Genomic DNA, 25452 nt, shown 5'->3' on the forward strand with positions numbered 1-25452 from the left:
CGCGGCCGCCAGGCCCAAGGCCATGCGTTGGAGGTGCCGGCGGGAGCCCCGGAGCGCACCGTTCCGGCGGACGCACCTGGGGCAGACGGTCGCCCCCGGGGTGGGGGATGGGGTGCTCCCCGGGACGCCGTCTCTCCGGAGCATGCTCAGTCGAGGGTCCGCGCGCCGGCTAGGGCTGGGGACGCGCCCCCAGCGCCCTGCGGAGGGAGGAGAGGCTGGGAGTCTCCCCTGGAGACACTATGGAGAAGTACCAGGTGCCGAGCTCTTCCCTGGCGGGGAGGCAGGGGCGACAAGAGCCCGCCGGTTGGGGGCGAGCCAGGGACCCGGACCTCCGGCCACCTCCCCAAGCCCCTACTTCCTGGTTTACCGGTCACTGCCCCTGGAGAGGTGGCCGATGGCCAGGTACCACCCCGGGTCAGGGTCTGCCTCCAGCAAGGAGAGTGACCTCGGGCCCCTCCAAAGGTGACCTCCTGGGTGCCTTTTGTCTCCTGGGGTCTCAGTTTCCCCCTCTCTCAAATGATGGATGAAATGCAGGACTGTCCACCCCCATCTGTCTGAATGCTTGGTGCTAGGGAACTCTGCCTCGCCCTCTGCCTCTCCTTGGGCCCGCCAGGACAGGGCACCCTAGAGCGTCCAAAATTCAGAATCCGTAGTCCCCAAACTCCAATACAGGCCATCCCTAGTCCCAGGGAGAAGGACTTGGGCCCTTTCCAGGGCCTGCCTGTGAAAACGTGGAAGACTTGAAAAATTGACAAAACAAAAGGAAAGCCGCAAAATGAAAATGAATGAACATTTAATTAACTGCTTCTATACATAATACATCACCTTCATTAAATGTTAGATTCAGCCTTTGTAAAAATGTCATTAATTTGAAAACAATTTGTAGATTAGATTTTTCTCGCTTTGTAAGAACTCCCATTCGTGTGGGAGGAGCCGCCGAGTCAGCCAGTGATGAAGGCGGTGAGTTTCCGGGCCGGAGAATTCGAAAGGCAAAAGCACCTTTTCAGGAAGAAACAACAGCTCCCACCTGAGACACAGTGTGTTTTACTGTTTGACCTGCCTCTGAAGAGGGCCTGGGCATGCACCTTCTTAGACCGGCGTAAGCTGCTCAGGACATTGGCCCCCGGACTCCCTAAGCTGGGTACAGGCCACGCACAGGGGCTGCATGACAGAATCCAAGACTTGCCAAGACACGGCAGCCCTCTCTCTGCAGGTCTGGTTCAAAGCAGAAGGTCCGGACTCAGGCCGCCTCACTTATTAGCACGCTAGCCCCAGACACAAGGACCTTGCTCCCTTCCTCCGGGGTGAACGTGAGAGAGCAGCAGTGTTGCTCGCAGGCGGTTGTGGGGTGCTTGGCACCAGGGCCAGGCCACCCATGGCGGTGACTATGCACCAATGATGGACCAGTTCGTTTTTTGGTTTGGATGCTGAGTTTGGAGGGGGTGCGGGAAGCCGGGGTAAGAGGTGGCTGGAGACAGTGACTAAAGCTATGCCCCACGTGGGCTGATGCTGGCTCCTAGGTGCCCACGGGTCCCTGCTGCAAGTTGGAGAAGCCGTAGCGGGTGGTGTGGAAGGAGCTCCAGCATGGGCCCCAGAGAGATGGGCCCGGGTTTCTCGGGCTCCTGGACATTTCCTTCTCTGCGCAGTGTGGTGGAGACGCTTGCTCCGCCAGCTTGCAGGAGAAGCAGGGGCAGGAAAGGTGTCAGGGCTGAGCACACTCCCACAAGGGAAAAGCCCGTGCGCATTTCCTGAATGCTTCTCTTCCTCTTGCTAATAGATTTTGGGCCGGATGAGTCCTGGGGCCTTGGGAGTGAACCTGGTGGTGGAGGAAAGAGAAAACAACCTCAAGCTCGTGATCAAGCAGGTGAGAGGTGGCCCTGGGCGTGGGCGTGGGCTCCCCAGACATCCACGCACGTCCCCATGTCGGAGAGGGGCCTCCCAGTGTGACAGCCGGTTCCTCTCTGCCAGCGGACACAGAGGCAGATCCCGGCGAGAGTAGCCTTGGGGGCGGCCTGAGGTTCCTTGGGCTTCCCTGCGCACCTGACGCTCTCACCTGGAGAACGTCTGCAAACCGCCCCCACCATTTCTTCAGCGCGTGCTTCACGCCAGCCTCATCCCGTTCAGCCTCCCGCCAACCCTGCAAAGCAGGAACTGGGGGCCCCTCTACAGCCGAGGGTGGGGAGGCTCGGGGAGGCTGCAGACTGGCCAACGGCACACTGCTCCCAAGAGCATTTGAATTCAAGCTCCCTTTTTACCAAGGGGAGCCGGGCCGGCGTGGAGGAGGATGGGGCAGGGGCTGGCCCAAGGTCACACCAGGCTAAGGGCAAGACCTCGATGGGCCTTTCCACCACGTCCTCACCAGGGCTGGCGTGGCACGGTGGGGTACGGAGCTGCAGAGGGCGAGCGCTTTGTGTGTCCAAGTCAAGGCGGTTCAGCTGAACAGAAGTTGTAGAAGGGAGCTGCGCCATGAGCGTCCCTGGTACCCTCTCGTGGCACACGGTGGTGGCGGGGGTACCGTGGCACTGGGGTTGACTGTGCACATGAGGAGCGTCGTGGGCATCAGCTGCCAGGGCCACCCCTTGCTCAGCCTCCTGCCTGTGGAGCCACTCAGCAGCCTCTGGCCCAGGAGGCTGGGCTTGGAGTCCTAGCCTTCCTCCTGCCCCGCCGCGGGCTGGCGGTGCGGCCTGGCCCCACTGTCTCATGGGCCGGTGAGGCTGGAGCCCACTGCCTTCTGGGCAGTCAAGGAGCTTAGTAAAAAGCCAGCCAGTCTTTCTTTTTTCAAAAAATGGGGGTGGGGTGCAGGTAGGGCTTTGTGTCTCTTTCTGGTCTTTTCCCTGAGCACGTATAAACTTTGTCTTGACAAGAATGCTGCGGAGATGGTTAACGTACCTTTCCCCACTTAGTGTCTTACAGACCCTATCTCATGCCACAGACACGGCTTCCTCCTCTCTTGGCTCTGGCAGCCACGCGCCCCCACTGCTCCGGGTGCTGGAACTGACCAGGCATGCCCTCCTGTACCATAGGCACTTGGCCTATTCTTGATTTTTCACTCTGCGTAAACAACTCTGATAAGCAACTTTTTTGAGGATCCATGGTATCCTTGGGGTAAATTCCTAGGAGTGAGGCTTCTAGGTCAAAAGATGGGACGTTCTGGAGGCTTTCAGTGTGTTTCGGCCAAAGTCACCTATACGCATGAGTTCTGGCACAGGAGGAACAGAAGACGTATCTGGGGTCTGTAAGGATCTGGGAATAAGCCACTGTCTGCATTTTCATCTACGATCACCCGCAATTACGAGGGTTCATCATTTGGCAGCCTTATGAGGAGCTCTGGGTGAGGGCCTGGTGTTAGATGCGGCGATAATATGCCCCTGCGGTCGGCCACCGAGTACGTTGGAGACTTGAAGCCTGCCGCGGCCCTGCCCACGGATCCCGCTTTCCCTCTCCATGCATTCCCCCGCTGCCCCACATCAGGGACAGCGACAGTCTTCCCGGTTCAGGTAAGGAATGAAGTGGTGAGGTCGATACTTTGCCAGTCAGAGCAGAGCTGTTTGGCTCTAGTGGCAACACATTATTTTCTCCCCTGCTTTCAAGATGGTGAGAATGGATCCGCGAATGATTGGTCAGAGTTTGTATTACACTATCCTCAACTTCTCCTTGCCATGGGAGCAAACGTGTTCTCATCGCTGAGTATTTTTGGATCCCTGACTTAGGAGCATATCTAGGCCTCATCGAGTGCCACGTGGTAGAAGCCTGGCACCCCTGTGAATAATGATGGTGGTGATGATGGTGACGGTGACGGTGCCAGTGATGATGGTGATGGGGGACAGTGCTGATGGTGATGGTGGCGATGGTGGTGGTGACGGTGGTGATGATGGCAGTGATGTTGATCGTGGTGACAGTGGTGAAGGTGATGATGGTGGTGGTGATGATGTTGGCGATGGTGATGTTGGCAATGGTGGTGATGATGATGGTGGTGGTGATGGTGGTGGTGGTGGTGATGGTGGTGGTGATGGTGGTGGTGATGGGCTGACTACACATTGACTGAGTTAGGCTCTTGTACCCCTACAGGTGGAATGTATCGATGAGCATCAGGCCAATGAGGCCCTGGAGGAGGTAATTCTCGGGGGGGTCCCTCTCGAGAGGACACGATGCAGAGCACACAGAGACTGTTCTGTCCTCTCCTATGGAGTGATCGGAGAGAAGCCTCGGTGGAGGCGTGGAGGCAGGGTCAGAACCAGATTTTGCCCCATGCTGTGAAGCCAGAAACCCCAGGTCACAAAGGGAGTCTGTGCCCAAAACATTCATTTCTAAATCAGGCACGGACAACTTAGAATATATGTTCTCCGAGAAGACAAGGTTTCAGTGTTCCCTAGGGCCCAGGGCTAGTCTACCAAGAACCATCTTTTAAAACATTGTTCCTTCATTTATAAAAATATTAGTTATAGTAGAAAATGTGGGAACTATAGGACTATCATCGAACAAAGAAAATGCACATTCTTTTCCGTTCCCTCAGTCAGCCCGTCACCCCACCGAGAACATCCTGATTTACAATAGCAGCAGTGACAGCATGGGCACTTGGATTTGCTGGACAAAGGCTCTGAGCAGTCTTTCTTTGTTTCCCTCGAACCTCCCCTGACCCACACGTGTCCTCCCAGCGGATGGTTACTTGTTTGCTTGCTTTCTGGAATCCCCGGCTCCCGAGCTTTGCCAGCAAACAGCTGTCCGGTCCACGGTGTGACCGCTGCACCGTCAAGGGGCCGGGCACATGCTGGTAAAGCGGAGACTGTGGGAGACCGCACCAACTGTGTGGGCCCTTCAAGCACCTTCAGCCGGGAGTGGGGCCCTGGGGCCTGGAGTGTGCGCCACCCAGGAGGCGAGCTGGGCGCACGTGTGACCGTGTCCCACATCCCTTTGGCCACCACCTGCTCCAGCTGCCCCTGACGGGGCTTTCTTTCCTCTGCAACAGACACTTTGCCTGCACCAGCTCCCCTTAGCCCCCCTGAGGCCCCTGTGAGGCGGATACCACCGTCACCGCCGTTTTCAGATGAGGCTGGAGGCTCAGAGGCGTTGAAGAGCCTCTCTTCGGTCACATAGCACAGCCAGCAGCACATGCTGGAGAGACGGGCCCCCCGCAGGCTGTCTGGCTCTGCAGCAGCAGGCCGCAGCCCCTCCTGGCCACCCGCTCCCCAGCCCTGCGCGGAGCTGGAGGCGGTGTCTGTGTGGGGGTCCGTGACCCAGAAGCAGGAGCTGAGAAGCGGGATTGCTCGAATGTCTCCACTTGCTCCGCACTTGTCCCCGCAGCTGATGCCGCTGCTGAAGCTCCAGCACGCCCACATCTCCAGCTACCAGGAGCTCTTCCTCATATGGAACAGTGAGGTGGGTGCGAGGGACACCTTACGGCTCAGCGGCCATTCGGTGGCTCCAGGAGCAGGTGGACTGAGCTCAGAGCACCCCAACGCCATTATAAGCCCCAGGGCCACAATGGCAGGGACTCTAAATGTGGCCACCCTGACTCAGCACGTACTGGGGGGCCCTGCAGGGGGCCAGTAACAGCTGAGGGGGAAGCAAACGTGAAACAAACAAAACCACAGCCAAGTGGGGTTCAGCTCAGGGCCCTGAGAGCCCCCGCGGCCCGCACTTTAGCCCAGAGGTTATAGGACTTCTTCTCTTTACAGCGATCCAGAATCCTGCGAATTATTCCAGATGAGACAGAGGGGGCGGGGGAGGGCGAGCAGGGGTGGGTCGGAGGGCCCGGAGGTGGAGAGGGCCGCAAGGCTTCCTGGCTAGGGCCAGACCCTAACTGGACGTCCCCATTAGGGTCCTCGTCTGGGGTGGACAACCACAGGTTTGAGCAGGAGTAGAGGGTCCCCTCATACACGTGCCCCCTGTCCAGCTGGGGCCTGAGAATAGCCTTAGGGAGGGGCCATGACTGTGTGCACCCTGAATATTTCCTGAGCACCCCGTAACACTCTCGAGGAACACTCGAGGGGGACACTTGACTGTGGAAAGAAAGGAGGGGCCTCTGGGAGCACTGAGCTGAGGCCCCTGACCCGGTCCACGGGAGCCCCCTCCAGGCAGGCTCCTCCGAGGAGGAAGCAGACCGAAGCTAAGCCCCGAAGAATAGAGAGTCACCCTGGGAAGAGGCGGTTCCGGGCACAGGCATCTGTGACTGCCCCGGCCAGAAGGCCCGGGCTGCTTTCAGAAAAGTCAGAGGAGCTTCGTGTGGTTGGAGCTGGGGTGGAGGGGGAGGGGGCATCAGTGAGGCTGGAGGCGTGAGCAGGAGCTGCTCGTGGGTGTGAGTCCCCACCGCTGACCATGCTCCCGCAGCCGCCAGGCATGGTGGCCCCGGAGGAGGCAGGCCCCGGGGCAAGGAACCTCGCCGAGACGCCCAGGCCTGGGCTTTGGGCATCAGGACCGCGGCATTTGGCTAAGACCTCATGTCCCCATCAGATTTCCTCTGTGTTCCTCTGCCTGGTGATGGAGTATAACGAGGGAAGCTTCCAGAAGATCATCGAGAAGAAGAGGGAGACAAAGACGATCATCGACTCGGAAGTAAGACAGACTCTAGGGGACGCCGGGCCTGGGGACCATGATGCCACAGGCTCAGTCACGGGGCAGAGGGGCAGGGGGGCGGGCAGATGCTACTGGCCAGGTTGTGTCTTACGTTTACGTGTGGAGGGGTTTGCGTGGTGGACTGTGCGCGAGTGTTCAGTGCGCAGCTCCGGCCACTGTACACAGGCAGACACTCATAGAACCCCTGTCCCCGATCGAGGTGCGGAACCTTCGGGAGCTCCAGAAGTCCCTGGCCCTGCCCGCGGTTGGACTTCTGTCTCCAGAGACCCTTCTGCCCGCCCTGAAGTCCCCAGTAACGGACTCACACTCATAAGGGCACGTCGCCGCTGTGTCTGGTTTTTTATGTGAGCGGATCAGGAAACGGTCCCCAGCATGGCTGGGCACTGCCCCGTTGTGTGGTCACCTCGGTCGGTGCGCGGCCTAGCGCTGTGAGCCTGCAGGGTGTTTCCAGCTTGGGGCTGCTGCCGTGAACACTGCCGGGCATGCCGACTCGCGGACCTAATCACTCATCTTCTCTGGACAAAGCCCTGGGCGTGTAGTTGTTGGATCGTAGAGCAGTGCCCGTCGACGTGCCAACGATGTGGCTTGGTTGACTTGGGGGTATTCCCAGCACAAGGGGTAAGCCTTCCAGTGCCTACTTCCTGGCCAACACTTGAGTCTTTTTCATTTTACTTGAAAATTGCATTTTAATTTGAGTTATTATGAGTAACCACAGGGAGTGCTTTTTAGCTACTTGGATTTTGTGTCTGTTCAAGTCTTCTGTCCATTTAAACAGTGGGCTTGTCTGTCTTTTCTTATTGATCTGTAGGTGTTCTTTACATACTGCGGATATGGGCATCCAGAGTGCCTGTCTTCTCTCAGTCTGTGTCTTTTGATGAACGGAAGGAAGTTCTTTTTTTTTTTTTTTAAATTTTATTTATTAGAGAGAGCGTGTGCACCAGTGAGGGGGGACAGGGAGAGGGACACGCAGACTCCCCGCTGAGCAGAGCGCCAGATGCGGGACTGCATCGCAGGACCCCGGGATCCTGACCCTAGCCAGGGCCAGACACTTAACTGAGCCACCCGGGTGCCCCCAGAAGTTCTTAACTGTAAGGAAGGGAGTTTATCAACGCTCCTTTTATCATTAGCACCTTTGAGCCCGTGTGAGAGCCTGCCCTCCAAGGTCATGAAGATATTTCCCCTTGTCTTCGGAGCTAGGTCATTTTTGGTTTCACATTAAGCCTATGATCCACCCTGAGTAAATTGTGTCTGCTTTTGCTCTGGGCCCCCTCTGCTCGGCAGGCCGCCAGGCACCATCTCACCCCCGAGGGCTTCTTGAGGGCCACGCCACTCCTCTCCCAATGTGGACCTCAGGGGTAGGCTCTGGAGTGGGTTTCAACGTTTCCGTTGGTGGTGGAACCCTTTCAAGCACAGGGTGTTCTCAGAAACCCAGCAAGGAAGGTGAAGCTTCTCTGAACAAGGGGCACAGGAGGACGGGTGGCAGGTGCAGGGAAGAAGCCCGGGGTTCCACTCACTCAGCCCGTCTCTGACACCCTTGGGTAGAATCTAGGGTTCCTCGGAACCTGGTTTGAAAATCCCTGCCCTGGAGACTGGCCGGATCTCGCCTCCGACACACGGGGTTTCCAGAACGTTCTTTGTCAGAGCTCTTTTCCTTCTAATGACATGGCAAGGCAGGCCCCAATGTAGGCAATAAAGGCTTCGCTATCTCTGATACCCACAAGGGGTGGGGCCCGGGTGGGGGTATCTCCGTGTGGCTGCAGGGGTGTGGGGTCTGGAAGCGAGGGCGTGCCCCGTTGGGAGAGCCCCGCGCACGTTAGCCCGTAAGGGACCCGCGGCAGAACTCCTTTGCGCTGGCTCTGAGCACTTCAGCAGCGTGGGGCCCATCTGAAGAAGCAAGAACATTCCATGATCCCAGTGGCTGCTCCTTGGGTGGCTGACCTGCCTCGGCCAGCCGCTGCCGGGAGTCCCGCTCCCCCAACCCTGGCGTCTCTCGCTCTTTCCCCAGTGGATGCAGAACGTGCTGGGCCAGGTTCTGGACGCTCTGGAGTATCTGCACCAGCGGGACATCCTTCACAGGTGACCGTGGGGGCCGGGCTGCTGCAGGCAAAGGGCACAGAGTCCCCTCAGGTGCCCTGCCCCAGGACCTGGGAGCGAGGCAGGGCGCAGCGCAGCCCCAGAGAAGCGCGGGCACCTTTCCAGAGCCCCTCCCGGCCTTCTGGCGAGTGCTACCCCCTCCACGTCACCGCACTGATTCACCCAGCATCGGGAGTGGACGTGACCGGGCAGGTCCGTTCTGAAGTGCAGGGGGAGCGGCCAGATAACAGCGCCGGGAAGCAGGAGATTAGGCTGCAGGGTCCCGGGGCTGAGCCTTCGACCCGCCCGCGGCAGGACTCCAGCGTCCACAGTCTGCAGGGGCTGGCGACGGCCGCAGACTGGCTCAGTGCCTGATGTCAAGGAGGGAAAAACCCATGTGGACCCCGTGTACAAAGAAAATGCCCACGATTTCGTGTTCATGGCACCAAACGTTACGAAATGGTTGAAAACCAGTCCCCAGAACAAAGGCATAGCTGAGATCCGGAAGGAGGCAGCAGATGCGAGCAGAGGAGCGGCAGAAGGGCTGGAGCGCTCCTACGTGGAGCTGCTTGTTTGGGAGTTTAAAATAACTGAGTGTATTTTATTTCTGCAGGAAACACTATTTTAAAAGTGGGCCGCGGAGGGGGCATTTGGGGAGAGGAGGGCCGAGCTGGGTGGGGCCGAGCAGGGCGCGCGGTGGGGGGGGGGGGGGCGTGGCCCGCCGGCCGTGGGTGGGAAGGCAGGCAGGCCCCCAGAGGACAGTCCCCCCTCTTGGTTTCAGGAACCTGAAACCCTCCAACATAGCCCTCGTCAGCGACAGCCATTGCAAGTTACAGGACCTGAGCTCCCACGCACTGATGACGGACAGACCCAAGTGGAACATCCGCGCGGAGGAAGGTGGCCGGGGTCCTCCAGGGCTGCGGGACAGCAGCGGCTGGGGCGTGTGGGGGAGAGGCCCTGCCCCGGGGTGGGGTCGCTGCGGGAGTCCAGAGGGCAGCGGCTGGAGCTGGAACAAGGCAACCTCAAACCTTCCCTTTCTTTCTTTCTTTCTTTCTTTCTTTCTTTCTTTTTTAAGGTTTTATTTATTTGTTTGACAGACTGAGATCACAAGCAGGCAGAGAGGCCGGCAGAGAGGGAGGGTGAAGCAGGCTCCCCGCTGAGCAGAGAGCCCGATGCGGGGCTCGATCCCAGGACCCTGAGATCATGACCTGAGCCGAAGGCAGAGGCTTTAACCCATGGAGCCGCCCAGGCGCCCCAAACCTCTCCTTTCTCAGAAGGTCCCCACAGACCCCCACGGACTTATGTGGGTTCCAAGGAGACCTCCTTGCCTGGGTTGTAACCACCAAGCCGGGGTTGGTGCAGGGAATCAGGGTCCAAAAGACACCCAGAAAACATTCACCTTCAAGGGAAGAGATGGGGGGCTAGTGGATGCCACACACCGAGGAGAGCCGGATTTCTTTCCTGAGTCCTGTAAACCACTGAGGTGATGGCAGCCGCGGGGCCGCAGGGAGATGGGCTCTCTCTCCCTCGAAAACACAGCGGGGCCGAGGGAGCTGGGCTTCAAGCCTATACCCGCTGTCCTGGGTGGAGAGAGGGGCCGTAGCTGAGACTTTCAGGGGCCTGCCGCAGAGGCTAAATGCGTGGGTAGGCGGACAGCTGGGCGGATGGGCGAGTGGGTAGATCTGCCGGAGGTGTGGGTGGCAGGGGTCCTTGGAGTCGGGGTCCCCCGCTGTACCGTCTGGGGGGAAGGAAGGTCCGGAGAAGGAGGCTGCCCAAGGGCTCAGGAAGCAGCAGACCAGCGACCCTCTCTTTTGGCTCCTTGTCTGGGGTTCAGGTTTAGAAACGAGGGTGGGGCAACCAGAATTCTGCCTCCAGGTTCTACCTTTAGAGGAGCAAGGTGTTTAAAGAGGGTGGAGGTTTCGGCCTTCTTGGCACACGCCTCTTTCGAACCACGTGTGCAGCCACGTTGGGCACGAAGACGTGAGTGTGCGCACTTGGGCCGACCTGGCTACGCACGTGCCCAGGTGGGCAGCCTCACGGGCTGAAGGCCAGGGTCCTCTTCCTTTTCGCCCACGGATCGTCCGTGCCCACCGCCCCTTCCCTTCTGAGCCGCTTGCTCCCCCGGGGAGCACAGGTCCTCTGCGTCCGACACCTTCTCCCGTCAACAGACCCTTTCCAGAAGTCCTGGATGGCCCCCGAAGCCCTCAACTTCTCCTTCAGCCCCAAGTCGGACGTCTGGTCTCTGGGCTGCATCATTCTGGACATGGTCAGCTGCTCCTTCATAAACGTGAGCTGCCTTTCGGCTGCCCCCTCTGCCGCGCCCCGGACCCCACACCCCACATCCCCGGAGAGCCGGCCCCGCCCACCTTGGCTCGAAAGGGACACCTTCCCCCGACCTGCAGCCTCCTGCCTTGCTCCGCACCTCCACGGTGGTGGAGGCACCCCCGCCCTTGGCCTTCGGGGCCCTGGCACGTTGGGGGCGATGACTGAGATACACCACCCCATGGCTAACCCGCATGGGGGGCTCCCTGCCTCCTTATGGAGGAGAAAAGCGAGTTCACATGCCCCTGCTGGCCCACGGTGGGGTACAAGCCAAGGAAACAACCCTGGCGGGCCTGAACGCACCTCGGGACCTCAGGCAGCCGTGCCGTGCAGGCTCTCGTGGCGTCTTTCCACCTCTGGCCCTCTTGCCAGCTCGCCCCGGGGCACCGTCTGGGTCGGGCCCACGAGCAGTACTGTCCCCTCAGAGAACAGAAGCCATGCATCTGCGAAAGTCCCTCCGGAGCGACCCAGACAGGCTGGGGGGCGTCCTGCAGACCCTGGAGGAGAAGAAGATCCCCAATGTGGGAAGCTTCTGTTCTCTCCTGCCTTTAATGCTGCAGATCGAGCCCTCAGAGCGAGTGACAATCAGGTGACCCTGGGGGCTGTGGTTGTATTTTAATCTTGCCACGTGTCTCCCGCCATCTGTCCACCATCCCGCACGCATTGCCACTCGGTGAAACGCGCTGACCCCTCCGGGGCCCACTGGGCTTTCCCAAGCGTGGTCTGTCTCAAAGGGCAGTAGCGGCACGCACGCCTCTGAGCCCGGGAGCCCACAGAGCCGGCCTCTCCCTTGGGCGGAGGCAGAGCCCTGGGGACCCGGAACGTGTTCTAATGTAGTCGATCTCCCCGTGAGAAGGAAGAAGGAGACACAGCGGATCTGGCCTGGGTTCTTCATGCCAATGCGGTTGTCAAATCTGATCCTTCAGTGTATTTTATGGAGGAACAGTCCCCACCTCCCCGCGCTCCCGCACCTGCTGGGTGCGCTGGCACCGGCAGGAGGGCGGCTGCAAACAGGAGGGCGGAGGTCGGGCGTCCGCCTGCCTGGCCGGGGTGTGCCGGAGAGCCCAGCGGCCGTCTCCCCTCCGCTCCAGGGATGTGATCATCACCTTCGTGAGCCACCACTTCCAGTCCTCCAGTGTCGCTCTGGCCCTGCACCAGCAGGCGGCCCCTCCTTTCATCACTGACCTGCTGCTGGAAAGTAACATCGCCAGCATTTTAGGTGATGCTGGGGACTCAGAGGGGGAGGGGGCTGTCGTATCAGCTCTGGGACAGGGAGGGCGGTCAGTACCCCCCCCCCCCGGCTACCACACAGTCCCCTGGACTGCTGCACTGCTCGGACCCTTGGCTGGGGGCCTGGAGGCTTCGGGGCTCTTCCTCCATCCCACCCCAGCGTCCGCATTGCTCAGGGCACCCCGTGCTCGGATACCCTTCCTCGCTTTTGTCCCCTGCCCGAGTTCACCTTAATGCTGGACCGGTTTCCCTTCCCCTCCTGCTGAGCAGCCCCCACTGTCACAACCCCTGGAGCCCCCCCCGACTGCTTCCACACCATGGCACACGGTGACCCCCGTGCCCAGAGCGGCTGCCTCACTCGGCAGCCTTTCCTGTGTGGTTTCTATGCGCCGAGAACGGTGCTGGGCGCAGGCAGGGGCATGGCCGTGGCCCTGGACCCGGCAGGTGTGTCCCTGGAGGGGCTCTGCCTGCTGAGGTACACGGGCAGGCCTCATTGGAGGGTGCTGCTGGCCCAGAGCTCACTCACCACTCAGCACCTCGTTTCCACGTGCGCCCCTGGTGGGGGGCGCCTTGTGGCTCCCCGCACAGGGACGGCACCGTCGCCACCCCAAGGTCTCGGGTGAGCCGTGGGCCACCTTCAGGTTCCAGGTGGACTCCACTCGCCTGCCCCCTGCTCTGGGTGGTCTGCTCACTCCGTTCTCTGCCTCTGCGGCTCCCTGCACGGGCTGCTGCTGAAGGGGACGATTCCCCCCACCTGCCGCCTCTGTCCCCACTTCTGGGGAGGGGACACTCAGGAGACCCTAACTTCTGTCTTCCTGCGGCTCGCGGCCAGGTCGGGGGGCTTTGTGGGCAGGCAGCTGCGTCCCACGGAAGCCCACCCCCCACCGGCTCAGGGGCCCGGAACGAGTCGCCCTCTCTGAGCAGCACGGGGCCTGTTGGTGGCCGCTCCAAGGGGGTTCTGAGTCGGCCGTGGGATGAGGAAGGGGTCCCCAGTGTGCATGGCTGGAAGCCATGGCTCACTGTGGGCACTGGGGTCGTTCTTATGAACCAAAGGCAAAGAGCCCTGCAGGGAGGCCCTTCCCCGAGGCCAGGGCTGACTCTGATCAGCGGCTCGGCCTGCGAAGGCGGGCGCGTGGACCTGTGAGCAGCGCCGGCCTCCACACCGGGCCCTGGGCGCCTGGCCCTGAGGAGGCTCCTGCCCACACTGCCCTCTCCCCCGCAGAGGTCATGCAGAGCTACTCCAGCAGACCTGAAGTCCAGCTCCAAGCCATGAAGAGGCTCATAAGAATGCCTGCAGATGAGCTAGGTAGACCCCCACGTGCCCCACTCCCTGCTCGCCCTGTGGCCCAGGCCTCTGGGAGGGGGCCTGGGCTCCCCTAACACCTCCGAGGCCTGCTTGTGTTCCCCCTGCTTGGGATCCTTCCGGTGTCACCCCTTCTGCCCAGCAGAAGGGGGGGATGGGGTGGCAGTTGGTATGGAGTGACGGGCCCTCACGGGATCTTAGTGGGGGTCCCTTTCCTTCCACGGTCCCCACAGAGCTGGCTGGGTGGTTGCGGACTGTCCAGCACGGGACTGAATGGCCCGGCGCGGGGCCCGTGTGCCGCACGAGCGTGGCTGTGGGATAAACTGGGTGCTCGGGGGATGGATCCATCACACCTTCCCAGGTGCCGCCAGTTACCCCCCACCCGGGACAGCACCGTCCCTCAAGGAGTATTTGTACCTTTGAAGTTTTGCCAGAACAGTGTTTCATAAAAGCCCTCCATTCAACTCACCTCACCAGCCGGATGGTCACACTCACTGGCTCCTCCATCCGTGCATCAGGCCTGCACTGTCCGTTTGTCCTCCCCACCCGTCAACCGTCTGTCCACCTGTCCTTCCGCACAAGGTCTGTTCCGGGGGCTGTGGCCCCGGAGATGGCAGAGGCCTGGTTCTGGCCCTTAAGGCAATGGTGGAGGCTTCATACTGGCCCCTCGCCTTTCCCTCTTCCTTGTCCTGCCCCCAGGCCCCTTCTGGACCTGGGCTGTGGCCAGAAGAGTCCACGGGAGGGGAGACTGTGCCTTCCGGGAGGAGCTGAGGGAGGCAGCCTTGCTGGGAGGCGGGGCAGCTCCACTGGGTCTTGTGGGCCGCACGCTTGTTCTCGCGGGGAGCCTGATACGCAGGGCCGGGGGTCCTTCTCTAATGGTGCAGAGAAGGGGCACCGCGGGCACTGGACCCTCCACTGCCTGCCACCACCTCTCACTCCGCGCACGCCCCACAGCCAGAGTCCGTGAGACCCACAGACGCCCACACTTGGGCAGCTACGGCCGCAGATTCGAGTCAGGCTGGGTCCACAGCAAGTGGTTCCGTCTCTCTGACCGTGTTTCCTCCTCTCTGAGAGCGCGACAGGAGGACTCTGCCTCGGGGGGCCGCTGGGGTAGGGGCCGCCCAGGGCAGACACATCCGCGCTTGTTAATCATGTTCCTCACTCGCCTACTCCCCCGTCCAGGGGCCCGTGCGTGAGTCCCAGCAGCATCGGGCTCTCTGGTCTGGTCCGGACGCCCTTCCCGCCCCCTGCTCCTGGGTCGGGGCTCAAGCTTGCTGCCCCGCCCTGCCAGGTCTGCCATGGCCGATGGAGCTGGTAGAGCTGCTGGTCGCCATCATGAAGCAACACGAGCGGATCCTCGACGTGCAGCTGTGCGCCTGTTCGCTGCTGCTACGCAGCCTGGGTCGAGGTGGGTGCTGAGCGCGTGGGGTAAAGGCTGGCCCTGGCCCCTTGTCCCAGACCCGGCGGAGCCTTGGAAACCAACCCTGGCTGGGGGGGCCGCTTACTCAGCGGCCGTGCGGGCTGGGCAGGTGCCCGCCCCTCCACCCTTGACCCCACCCTGCGGCCAGCGCCCGCGGGGACCTGCTCCGGAACGAGGCTGGCCTTGGCTTTCTTCCCGCCGGGTGGGGGCACTACCCACCTCCAGCCAGGGAGGGAGCGTCCCCGCAGGCTACCCGGCCCACGACCCCTGGGTACAGGAGGTCACCCTGGGCTCTTCCCTTCGCCCAAGCAGCGCTGGTGCAGGACCGGGCCGCCGAGGTGCTGAGGGACAGCTCCGTCACCCCCGTGCTGCTGAGCAGCCTGTGGGCCCACCCCGAGTCGGAGCCGCTCCTGGTCATGGTCTACAGCCTGCTCACCATCATCGCCAGCCAGGGTGGGTCTGCCCTGCCCTCCCCACTCGGCCCGGGGGCCGGGGGGCACCTGCGTCCCTGAGGTGGCACGGCCACCCGCCTCCATGGGGTCCGTTCCACGTGCCCGTCCTTTTCTGTCTCTTGATGGGAAGCTTCCGTTCGACTGTCACTTGCTCCCTCCACAAACGTGCAGACAGGGACCAGGTGCCACCGTGGGCTTCACAGGACGTCTTCTGCCTCATGCCTCTCCACCTCACGGGGCACCTGGGGTCGGGCAGCCACCAGTCAAGCAGGCAGTGGGCGGCAGGACTGGGGATGCTGCGGAGGACCAGGGGCCGCACCCAGCTTGCATTGCTCCCACCTGCCTCCTCGGGTCAGCACGCTTCTTCCTGGTGGACAGCTGGGCCCACGAGCCCCGGGACGCTCGCCTGGACCTCTGTGGCCGGAGTGGGGGGTGCCTGTACTCTGCTCCTCACCCTGCTTGACTGGATCCCACTTTTGGGAGTGAGCAGGGGTGTGATGGATGACTGGTGCAGATCAGAGCCGTCAGGCAAACTGGGTATCGGCTCACCCACCAGGAAAGACAAACACTGCTCCCACCTTAGGAGGACCCAGGAAGCCAGTCCCAGCCCAGTCACGGGATGGGCAATACTGGGACTGGGGATCCAGGGGATGGACCATGTCCTCTTGTTCCGGGGCCCCACACTGGGTATGACTGGCCCAGGAGATGCCCAGAAATGCAGGATGCACGTGCCTGCGGTGGGCAAGAACCAAAGAGGGAGGTGGTATTCAGGGAAGGCTTCCTGGTGGAGGGGCTTCTCCGTGGCCCTAATTCTGGGGCCTGCCCACAGAATCGGCCTCAGAGAAGCTACAGAAGGCTGGGCTGTTCGAGCACATCCTGGAGCACCTGAGTACCTTCTCCACCAACAGGGACATCTGCATCAATGGCCTGAGCCTGCTCTGGGCCCTGATGGTGGACGGTGAGGGGCCCCTCTTCCCACTCTCCTGCTGGGGGGCGGGCAATCCTTGCTGCTCCCTAATTGCCTCCGACAGCCCCCACGGCCTGCCCCTTAGACACTCCAGGAGCAGAGCCCACGAGAAGGCTCTTCTGAGCCTGGAAGCTGAAGGGGAAGGGGGCGCGGAGGGGGGCCGCCCCCAGCAGAGGCAGGACCTTCTGGCCTGACCTGGCAGGTCCTCATGGACTGCAGGGGCTCCTGCTGTGGGAACCTCTCTACCTGCCGCACATCCTGGGATTTCCATGGGCGGTCCCCGATGGTAGCCTGGCTCTGGCACCCTACTCTCGCTCTAGATTCAGAAAAGGGCCCCCGGACTGTGCTGCTTTCTCTCCAGGCCCTGACTCGGCCCTCCAGCCATCCGGGCGTCCGTTCTGAGGAAAATAGTTTCTGGCCCCGGAGAGCCTGGGAAACCAGAGGGCACTGTCCATACCCAAAGTGAAACATCCCCCAAGACCAATTGCGGACAGAGTCCCTGAACTCAAGCCCCCGTTTAGCGGCCCTCTCCCTGACAGCTTTGTCCTCCCTGGTGGGGGCCAGAGGGTGTGGGGCGATGTATACAGCAGGCACTCAAGGGCTAGGTGTCTCTGCCATTCTGTGCTGGTTCCAGCGGTCATTGTGAACAAGACCCCTTTGGAGAAAGCCCCCGTCCTCCTCATCAAGGTGCTGGCCTCCTACCCCGGGGACGCAGAGATGGCGGAAGCTGGCTGTGCGGTCTTCTGGCTGCTGTCTTTGCTGGGTGAGCAGCGTGGGCGGGGAAGTGTGTCCCCCCACCCCGTCCCAAGGCCATGAGGCCTCAACCAGGCCCTCTGCAGGTTGCATCAAGGAGGACCAGTTTGAAGACGTGGCAGCCCTGTTCCTGCGAAGCATCCGGCTGTGCCAGGACAGAGTCCTGCTCGTGAACAACGCCTACCGGGGGCTGGCCAGCCTTGCGAAGGTGTCTGGTGAGCCCGACCATGGACGGGGCTACCACTAGGAGGTGGGGGCGACACTCAGCAAGGCGTGTCTGCCAGCTGCCTGCAGACCCAGCCCAGGAGCAGATTCAAAAAAAGGGTTAGAACAGTGTATAGTTTCTTCATCCAGAAGTTGCCATGTAGACTTTCCGTTTTGGTTGCACGCTATACTGCCCAAGCACACGCTGGGTGTGCACACGCAGCCCTAGTGGGTTCAGCTTCTCAGAGAACTGCAGGGGCCAGGTCCCCGCTCCGTAACAGGAATGTTCTGCTGTTGCTCAGTGCGCAGCGCCTGGCGCTGACGGGTTCGCGGCACAAGGCTTCACAGACACTTGGGGCTACAGACTGCACAAGGCTGCCGGCTGGGGTGTGAGCGGGGCTTCAGCCCCTTTGGTATCTGGTCCCAGGGCAGATGCACAGGGTGGGCTAGGCTGGGAGACTAGGGGCGGCCGGGCCTTTGCTTCTGAGCCTGAAACTGTCCAGGCCCGAGGGAGTACGGCCACCCTCAGTACTGGGCGGCCAGTACTACTTCCTACTGAAGAAGGCTCTTCCTTCCCGGTCGGACACCCGGGGCTCCAGGGTCTCCCCCAGCCCAGGTCTGCATCAGCTGCCCACCTCTGGGGAATGGGAGGGGAGGCCGAGGTCCTGAAGACAGAAGGGATCCGGCTCAGGATGGAGGGGGTGGTCCGAGCCCAGGGCCAGCATCTGGGAGAAGAAGGGCTTTGCCACCCACTGGCTGGGAGACTCCAGTTGTCCCCACGAGCGTCAGGTCCCCCAGACTCCAGAGGGTGCAAGGGGTGAACGTTCACACAGGTCCCCAGCCTGAGTCAGGGTCTAGCCCAGCTGGGGGTGTACGTGTGCAGTGCTGGGGTTCTCCCCCACCACGCCCACCCTGTAGGTGCCCTCTGCCATTCGATCTTGTGTTTCCTGGGCCCCCAGGCTGAGAGCACCCAGAGGACAGGAGGCTTCTGCTGGGAGAGGGAGGTGGGGTGTACATGTCCCACCAGGGACACACGGACTTCAGCTGTCCCCGGGCGGCAGGAAGCTGACCTCTGCCAGTGGCTGAGGTCCTTGCTATGCTAAGTGCTTTGGACTCTCTCAATGACCCTGAAAAGTCGGTACCGCTGTCACCCCACTCGCTAGAGGACACCAAGGCACAGGCAGCCGGGTAGAGTGCACACCCCTCCCCCCAGAGCTGGCGGCCCTGCAAGTGGTCGTGCCAGAGGAGGGCGGCAGTGGCCTCGACCTCCTCCAGGAGACGTACCAGCTCTACAAGGACGACCCCGAGGTGGTGGAGAACATCTGCATGCTGCTGGCCCACCTGGCTGCCTACGGTGAGGGTCCTCCTCCTCCTCACCCCCCCCCCACGCCAGTGCTCAGAGGCAGCCCACTCCCAGCTCTAGCCACCGCCACTTCCTGGTGGTTCAACAGGGGCGCTCGCTAGGCTCTGTGGGTGATGCTGAGTCCAGGGAGGCAGCAGGCGGGTGGGCTGGGCAGAGCCTTGGGGCGGATGGGCCCAGCCTCGCCCTGCTGGCCTCCCCAGAGTGCCCCTGCCGAGGCTGTGGGCCATCAGGCTGGCTGTGCGCTGACCTCAGGACCCCCCTGCTCTGCCCACAGAGGATATCCTGCCAGAGCTGGTGTCCAGTGGCCTCCGGCCCCTGGTCAAGGACATCAAGGAGCGCTTCACCTCCAGCCTAGTGAGTGTCCGCGGGCCCCAACCAGGCCTCCGACCTGCCTCTCCAGTCAGATGCCGGTGGCCCCGAGTCCAGGGGCCCAGACTCAAATCTCCATGTGTATGGTTTCTGACGGCTCTTCTACCTCCAGGAGCTGGTTTCATACGCAGAGACGGTGTCCCTAAGGCTGGAGGCCGTCACGTCACCCAGCTCCGCACGAGGACAGTCGGCTCTGCCCTGAGGCAGATGCCCCAAGCCCCCACCCCCACCCCCTCTCTCCTGCCCTTTCCTTGTATGTCCCCAGAGCTGCCCGCTGACTGGAGTCCTCCTGAGGCCTGGGGGGGAATGTCCACCTCAGTCCTCCACAGGGTGAGGCCCAAGGCCAGTGCCTGGCGTGGAAGCGTCCCGGGGGCAGTGCTCTGGGGGCCTGGCTCGGCAGGCGTCACGCAGGCCACGGTGCTGGCCTGGTCAGTGCGGCGGCTGGACGCAGCCGTCCTCAAGGGCAACAAAGTAACCTCCAGAAGCTCTGCCTCCAGTAAAAACCTGTATTCATGTTCAGTACCCTCTGCGGGCTTGGGTCTTCCTCGGGCAGCAGTCAGGCGGCTTGGTCAAGTCTGGCGCTTTGGGCACTGAGTGCAACCCCCAGCTCCCGGCTGCTCTCACTCCTGGGCCAAACCCACACGAGGCTCCAGTCCAACAGCCGGGGCTCAGCACGTCCGTCTCAGAAGGGGAGAGGCCCCGACTTCTGGGAGTGACCGCCGTCGCCGAGCTCAGACAACCTGAGCCTCACCACCGCAGCTTGGGCCCTGCCCTTAAACTCGGGGGGAGTATAGGTGGGGTGGGGGCGGGGGCTGACGGAGGAATGGCGGCCTCAGAAATCCTCAGCCACAGCTAAGCCCCAGATGGGGCCGGGCCCGCGAGGCCAGTGCCCTTTCCGTGACTCAAGGCAGAGGAAGGAGTGCGCCCTCCCCCCAGCCAAGGAAGGCGCGGACAACCCCGCAGACAACCGGGTACTTTCCATGCCCGGGACCTGGCACATCCCCAGCAAAGCTGCCACCAAGCTGCGGTGACAGCATGGTGCAGGCGGCCCCATCCCCGTCCTGCCAGAGCTCCAGGTGCCCCTCCTTGTCCGTCCCCACCTGCCACCGCCTGGGACAGACACTCCTGCCCACGCTGCCCGGCCCCCTGGGTGCGGGGAGGGGCACCTGCTCTCAGACTACAAACTCCGAGGGAAGCAGCAGTTCTCAGCAGCAGCCCGCGACCTGCCACCAGGACGGAGCATGAGTTTCGACCGAGATGCCGCTCTGGGCAGGCCCGAGTTGTCCCATGTTTGGTCACGACCGCTTGCGGACGGAGACGCGGCCACCGTCTGGGGTGGGGGCTGCTGGGCGCCTGTCCTGGGCTGTCCTCTCCCACTCCTTCTTCACCAGGATGTACAGTCTCATTGCTGTCTGGGCATCCTGAATCTAGAGCACACAGACCACTGTGACTGTCCCTGCAGGTGACAAGCACAGCCACGGGCCACCCAATCCCCCAACTGCCCGAGCACCAGACACTGGGCATGCACAGGAGAAAGCCAAGCAAAGCAGGGGTTCAGGGACTTGGTCCTGGCCGGGCTTTGGGACCTCCGGGGCTCCGCTTATGGGAGAAGGAACCCAAGGAGGGGCACGGACAAGGACGCTCCTTGTGATGCACAGACACACGGACACGCAGGCGGGAACAGACACACGGACACGCAGGCGGGAGGGCGGGCTCTGAGCGGGAGGCGGACTGAGGCCACGATGTGGGGGCCGGGTTCCACAGGCCTGCCTGGCGCCCACACTCTTTGGTCTCAGCCTTGGAGCCTGTCACCAGGCCCAGCGGACCAGCCAGCCTCGGCTGCACCAGCCTATAAGGCCTTCAGTCTGGATGGGGAGCTTTGTCTCCAAACGACTGCAATAATGGTAGTTTTTGTGTTCAGTGTTTAGCAGCTAAACGTGAACACTCAGGACGCGGTGGATGTCCTGTGAGCCCACTCTGTCTCCTCAGTTTTACAGACCCGGGGCCTTCCAAAAAGAAGTCCTCCAGGCCCCTGACCGGGCGCCTTGGCTGCAAGGTCGGCGATGGCCTTCAGTCCTGAGGACTCTCACCCCAGGACACACTTACCGAACAGTGCTCAGCCTCCTGCACCCTGATCCCCAGGAGCTTCTCTGCAAGCAGCTTCAGAGACGGCCTTCCACTCTGCCGGGGGAGGGGACAGCACAGCGCGCGCTGGGGGGCAGCCTCTGCAGGCTCTGCTGGCGCGAGGGGTGGAGGGGTGGGTGCCGCACCAGGCCAGGGGTCGGGCCAGTCACCTCGAGCCCAACCCAGGGCCCCTCAGTGTGCCTTCACCGGAGGCGTCGGGGTCCCCCCGGGCGGGAGCCCGCCGTCGGCCGGAGAGGAGGGCCCGGAAAGGAGCCGACACCTCCGCCGTTCAGCCCCAGGCCTCCGGGGCAGCAGGTCCGCGGGCAGCTCCGTCCCCAAAGCCAGGGCTCTCGGCACAGAGACGGGAGCCGGGAGAACCTGCTCTCGCCCACAGAGACCTCTGAGCGCAGCACTCAGATCTCTGCTTTTCTTTTTAACCTTTTAAGAGTTAAAAAGTGACCCAAAACCACAGACCAATCCCCTTTACCAATACGCTGTCAGGAACCAGAGCCCAGCACGACACACGGCGGCACCCTGCTTCCTGTTCATACCTTCACGTGACTCCTGAACGGTTTGTATTTCTGAGTGTCCCGAGTCGTCTTCTTGGGGTGGTCGAGAAACAGCACCTGGAAGAGGAGGCTGAGGGTCACGGCGGTGGGACCCCCTTCTCTCACGTCGCCTCCTATGAGGATCCCTAACACGGAACCCGCTCGAGCGGGAGGACACCGGCCGGAACCGGCCGTCCGAGAGACCGCCATCGCGCTGTGCACCACGGTGCTTGGCCGTAAGCACCCGGTTACTAAGGACGCAATCCTGAAGCCGGGGACACGGAGACCAACAGCCACCACAGGACCCGCAGGCATGGAGTCCCCACGTGGTGAGCCGGCGTCCCATGTGCGGGAAGTCAGGACAGTGGCGGGCGGCAGCGGCTCCTCGCACGACCTCAGGAGAGAGCTGGCCGCGCGGGGAGGGAGCAGGAACCGGCAGGGCGGTGGCCGTTGAGGGTTTATGGCCCCGCATCACACTGCGTGGACGGCCCACTGTCTGCTTCCACGGTTCCAAATTTTCACAAGGCAATGCAGACCGACACTCAGGGTTGCCTCAAACATCGGAGAACTCCCGGGTTCCCTGGAACACTATTTGAGAAGCCCCACGCCCAGGAAGGAGCCTCCCACTCTGCCTGCCCCGCGCCCTCATCAGGACAGGCGGCTCCGCTCTGCCTACAGCAGAGACCCTCGAGAAGCAGAGGCCGGAGGCCACCGCCTCTGGGGCCCCTGGAGCTTGCCCGCCAGGAGGAAGACCAGGAGCCCTGGACGGTCTGGTGGCCATGGAGGGGTGGCCGCAGGGGACATTCCCCACAGACGGCGGCTCTGACCTCACAAGAGCCGTGGGCCCCAGCCAGCTGGGTGACGCGGCAGTGGCCTGGCTTTGTGTACTGGAATGTGCTAGAGTGCCGGGCACCGGGTCCAGGGGGCATCCCGCTCTCCTGTGAGGACGCAGCAGACATGTCCCCTAACTCACAGTGCCTCAGCTGCCCTTTAGAGAACCAGGAAACGCCAGGCACTCCTCCCAGGGCATGGGAAGAGCCCGGAGACTGGAACCTGGGGCCCTCACAGGGGCCGAACGCTGGACGCCGTGATCCCCCCCCGCCCCCAGGAGCCGCCGCCCGACGTACCTTCAGGTCGTTGTGCAGCGCGTGTCCGACCAGGATCCGGCCCTTCAGCAAGTCAGCCACTTCCTGCTGAATGACTTCCAGCCTTTCTCCTGACGAGCAGAATGAAGACGCGGCCGTCAGCACCGCGCACCGCGCCGGGAGCCCCGCACGCCAGCCCCCTGCAGCCCCCTCTGCGGCGCTGGCAGCCGCGATGGGAACGCTCGTGTGGCATCTTGGGAGAAGCAGGCTCGGGCTGCGTGCTTTCCGACGGGAGAGAAAAACAACGGTGCTTCGCCCGGACAGCAGGAGGCTGCTCCAGACCCTGGGGCCCAGAGGCGGAGTGGCTGGCTCTCCCGGCAGACGCCCCCGGGGCACCCCCACCCTCACCGTGCCTGCACCCCGTGACTCCGCCTGCCCACCGCCCCACCCCAACAGAGGAAGTTAGATCGGGCAGCCCACCCCACGCAGGACCTATCAAGCCTAGAGCGGAGGGGCTGGCCAGGCCGGGGCACCCCTTGTCAGTCAGGTGTGCAGAGGGAACCCAAGAAACAGAGAAAGGAGACCCGAGTGGGCCAGGAAGGAGCAGTGTGGCCTGGATGCTGAGAGCTTCCAGGACCTCTCCAGGCCCCTAACCTCGGAGTCCCCCTACGGGGTCTTTCTGGTCTTCTTCCCACAGGATGCATCCACCAGAAAACCCTACAGACTCCGCCCTCAGGATGCGTCTGGGTTTGGGGGCTCCCCTGCACCAGGTCACCAGCAGCACATGCTCCCGCTCCCCGTTTCCACCCGCACGGGCCCGGAGTCTCTTCTCGACGTCACGGCCAGAAGTCACCTGCCAGAACCTGAGCCAGACCTCTCACGGCTCCGACCCTCCCGTGGCTCCCTGAAGTCCTCACAAAGACGAGACCCTACGATCTGCCCCGCATCTCCTCCTGACCCCACACTGGCACGGGGTCAGCCTGTCTGGGTGACACAGAGGTGGAGACACCAATGTGTCCGCGAGGTTTCTGCCCACAGTCACCGCAGCCGAGGAAGACTGTCGGGCCTCCGGCTGTGGCGGGTGCTCCAAACAGGAGGGGGACAAGAGGAAGAAAGCGGAGCTCCCGCCGGCTCAGTCCGTAGAGTGCGTGACTCGGTCCCGGGGCTGTGAGTTCAAGCCCCGTGTTGGGTATAGAGGTTACATGAAAAACTAATTAAAAAAAAAAAAAGAAAAAGAAAAAGAGAAAGGGAGAAGGGACCCAGGCACTGCCCTTCCTCAGGCTCATGGGCCGGGAGGACCCACCCTGCGCGAGGCTCTCCGGCCGTATCCCGCTGACCGCCGTCCTGTAGTCCGTCACCGGCTGGCTGGGCTTGACGTACTTGTCATAGACACACTTCCCGCACTGGTTCACAACGGACACTCGGGCGGCGATGCTCTCCTCCCCCTTGGGGCCCACGCCCACCATCTCACAATCCATGGCTAAGGCTCTAGTCAGGCTGAAGGGAGCCAAAGGTTCCAGCTTAATCAACACGGCGGGACGCAGCCACGGGCACCAAGAGCACTCCACCCACGGCCACGGCCCGCGGGACAAGCTCTCCTCGCTCAGGCTCCTCACGGGATGGGGTGCGCCTGCCCAATTCAACTAGGGTTCAGCCAGGGGCCAGGGACGGAGCTCCCGCCCAACCCCGCACCCTCTCGGCCGAGAGCCGCCCGCAGTCCTGGCCCTGCGCACCCGCCGAAGCCTTGCTCCTTCACCAGCGAGATGCTGCTCACGCTCTGCCCCAGCCGCTTTCTTGCTATCCTGGCCGCCTCGGGGCCCAGGGCCGCTTCGATATCCGCCGGGTCCACGTCATCAAACCAAATGTCTTCTCTACAAGGCAGAGAGGACAGGCTGCGCTGGTCCCCGGAGGTGCTGGTGCAGCGCGGGGGCGGGGCAGTGGGGGCCGGTCCGCGGCTCCCGGGGACTGACCGGCGCAGGCTGCCGCCTTCCTGTTTCCTACGAGACCGGCTCCTTACCCCCAACTCAGAACCACAGACAAAGGCGGAAACATAGGAACGTTTACCTCGTAAACGTACAGGCCGGTCTAACGACTACCGATGCTTGTTTCTCAACTGAGAGAGTAGCAGGTTCATCGCCAGACATTCAGAAAACACAAACGCAAGGACCATGAAATGGCGAGAATTCGGTCACTGAACCACCAATTCAGGCCATGAAATGGAAACACTGACTCCCCCTCCGCACCGAGCGGGAGTGACCTCTAGTGTCCTCACATCAAGGCCTGAACGCAGACGCTCCCGCACATGGCGCATCCCTGCCTGGTGAATTCTGTCCTTTGGGCTCCGCTCAATGTCATGTCCTTAGAGATCTCTTCCTGACCCCACTGAGCGGACGCACTCCTCTGGCCATCAGCTGCATGAGCTGCTCCGTCCTGGGGTCTGCCGTGACCACGCGCGCAGAATCCCTACAAGTGTCTCATTCTGGCCGTGCCTTCTGCCTGACATCAGCCTCAGGCGGGAGGGCCCTGTCACACCTGCTCCGTTTCCAGAGGGCGCCCCTGGCACAGGGACACACGGCAGGCAGGCCAACCCGTCTTTCCTGGACCGTTCAGCGACCCAGGCGACTCACCACCAGCCTGCCTCACAGACGGGCCACCTCCAGCTGAGC

General features: G+C 62.2%; 2 protein-coding genes and 1 long non-coding RNA gene across 5 annotated transcripts in view; 1 reads left to right on the forward strand and 2 right to left on the reverse strand.

Moving 5' to 3' along the window:
• Positions 1-19647, forward strand: STKLD1 (serine/threonine kinase like domain containing 1). The gene is made up of 19 exons (XM_032307827.1): positions 1-254; positions 1778-1864; positions 4069-4113; positions 5302-5376; positions 6451-6552; positions 8579-8649; positions 9428-9543; positions 10815-10933; positions 11394-11557; positions 12060-12187; positions 13421-13504; positions 14793-14909; positions 15234-15374; positions 15500-15724; positions 16203-16331; positions 16975-17103; positions 17180-17308; positions 18511-18651; positions 18935-19647. Exons 1-19 carry the CDS (start codon positions 240-242, stop codon positions 19621-19623), a joined length of 2706 nt encoding a protein of 901 aa, XP_032163718.1. The 5' UTR covers positions 1-239; the 3' UTR covers positions 19624-19647.
• LOC116570594 lies at positions 10578-13328 on the reverse strand. Its single transcript, XR_004277483.1, has 2 exons — positions 12636-13328; positions 10578-12313 (listed from the first exon to the last, which is right to left on the reverse strand). It is a non-coding gene; the product is annotated as an uncharacterized LOC116570594 (long non-coding RNA).
• Positions 19522-25452, reverse strand: part of REXO4 (REX4 homolog, 3'-5' exonuclease) — an 8940-nt gene continuing 3009 nt past the window's right edge. Inside the window, exons 3-8 of one of the 3 annotated variants that reach the window (XM_032307852.1) lie at positions 24520-24657; positions 24090-24283; positions 22829-22917; positions 21705-21779; positions 21136-21210; positions 19522-20456 (exon numbers count right to left, since the gene is read on the reverse strand). In XM_032307852.1, the coding sequence (XP_032163743.1) occupies positions 20325-20456; positions 21136-21210; positions 21705-21779; positions 22829-22917; positions 24090-24283; positions 24520-24657 (703 nt within the window). In that variant the 3' untranslated portion in view covers positions 19522-20324. Of the gene's footprint in view, positions 20457-21135; positions 21264-21704; positions 21780-22828; positions 22918-24089; positions 24284-24519; positions 24658-24752; positions 24777-25452 lie in introns of all 3 variants that reach the window. The other 2 variants (XR_004277481.1, XM_032307853.1) reach the window with 2 other exon arrangements.

This window comes from Mustela erminea, chromosome 12 (assembly GCF_009829155.1).
Source record: "Mustela erminea isolate mMusErm1 chromosome 12, mMusErm1.Pri, whole genome shotgun sequence".
Classification (NCBI taxonomy): domain Eukaryota; kingdom Metazoa; phylum Chordata; class Mammalia; order Carnivora; family Mustelidae; genus Mustela; species Mustela erminea.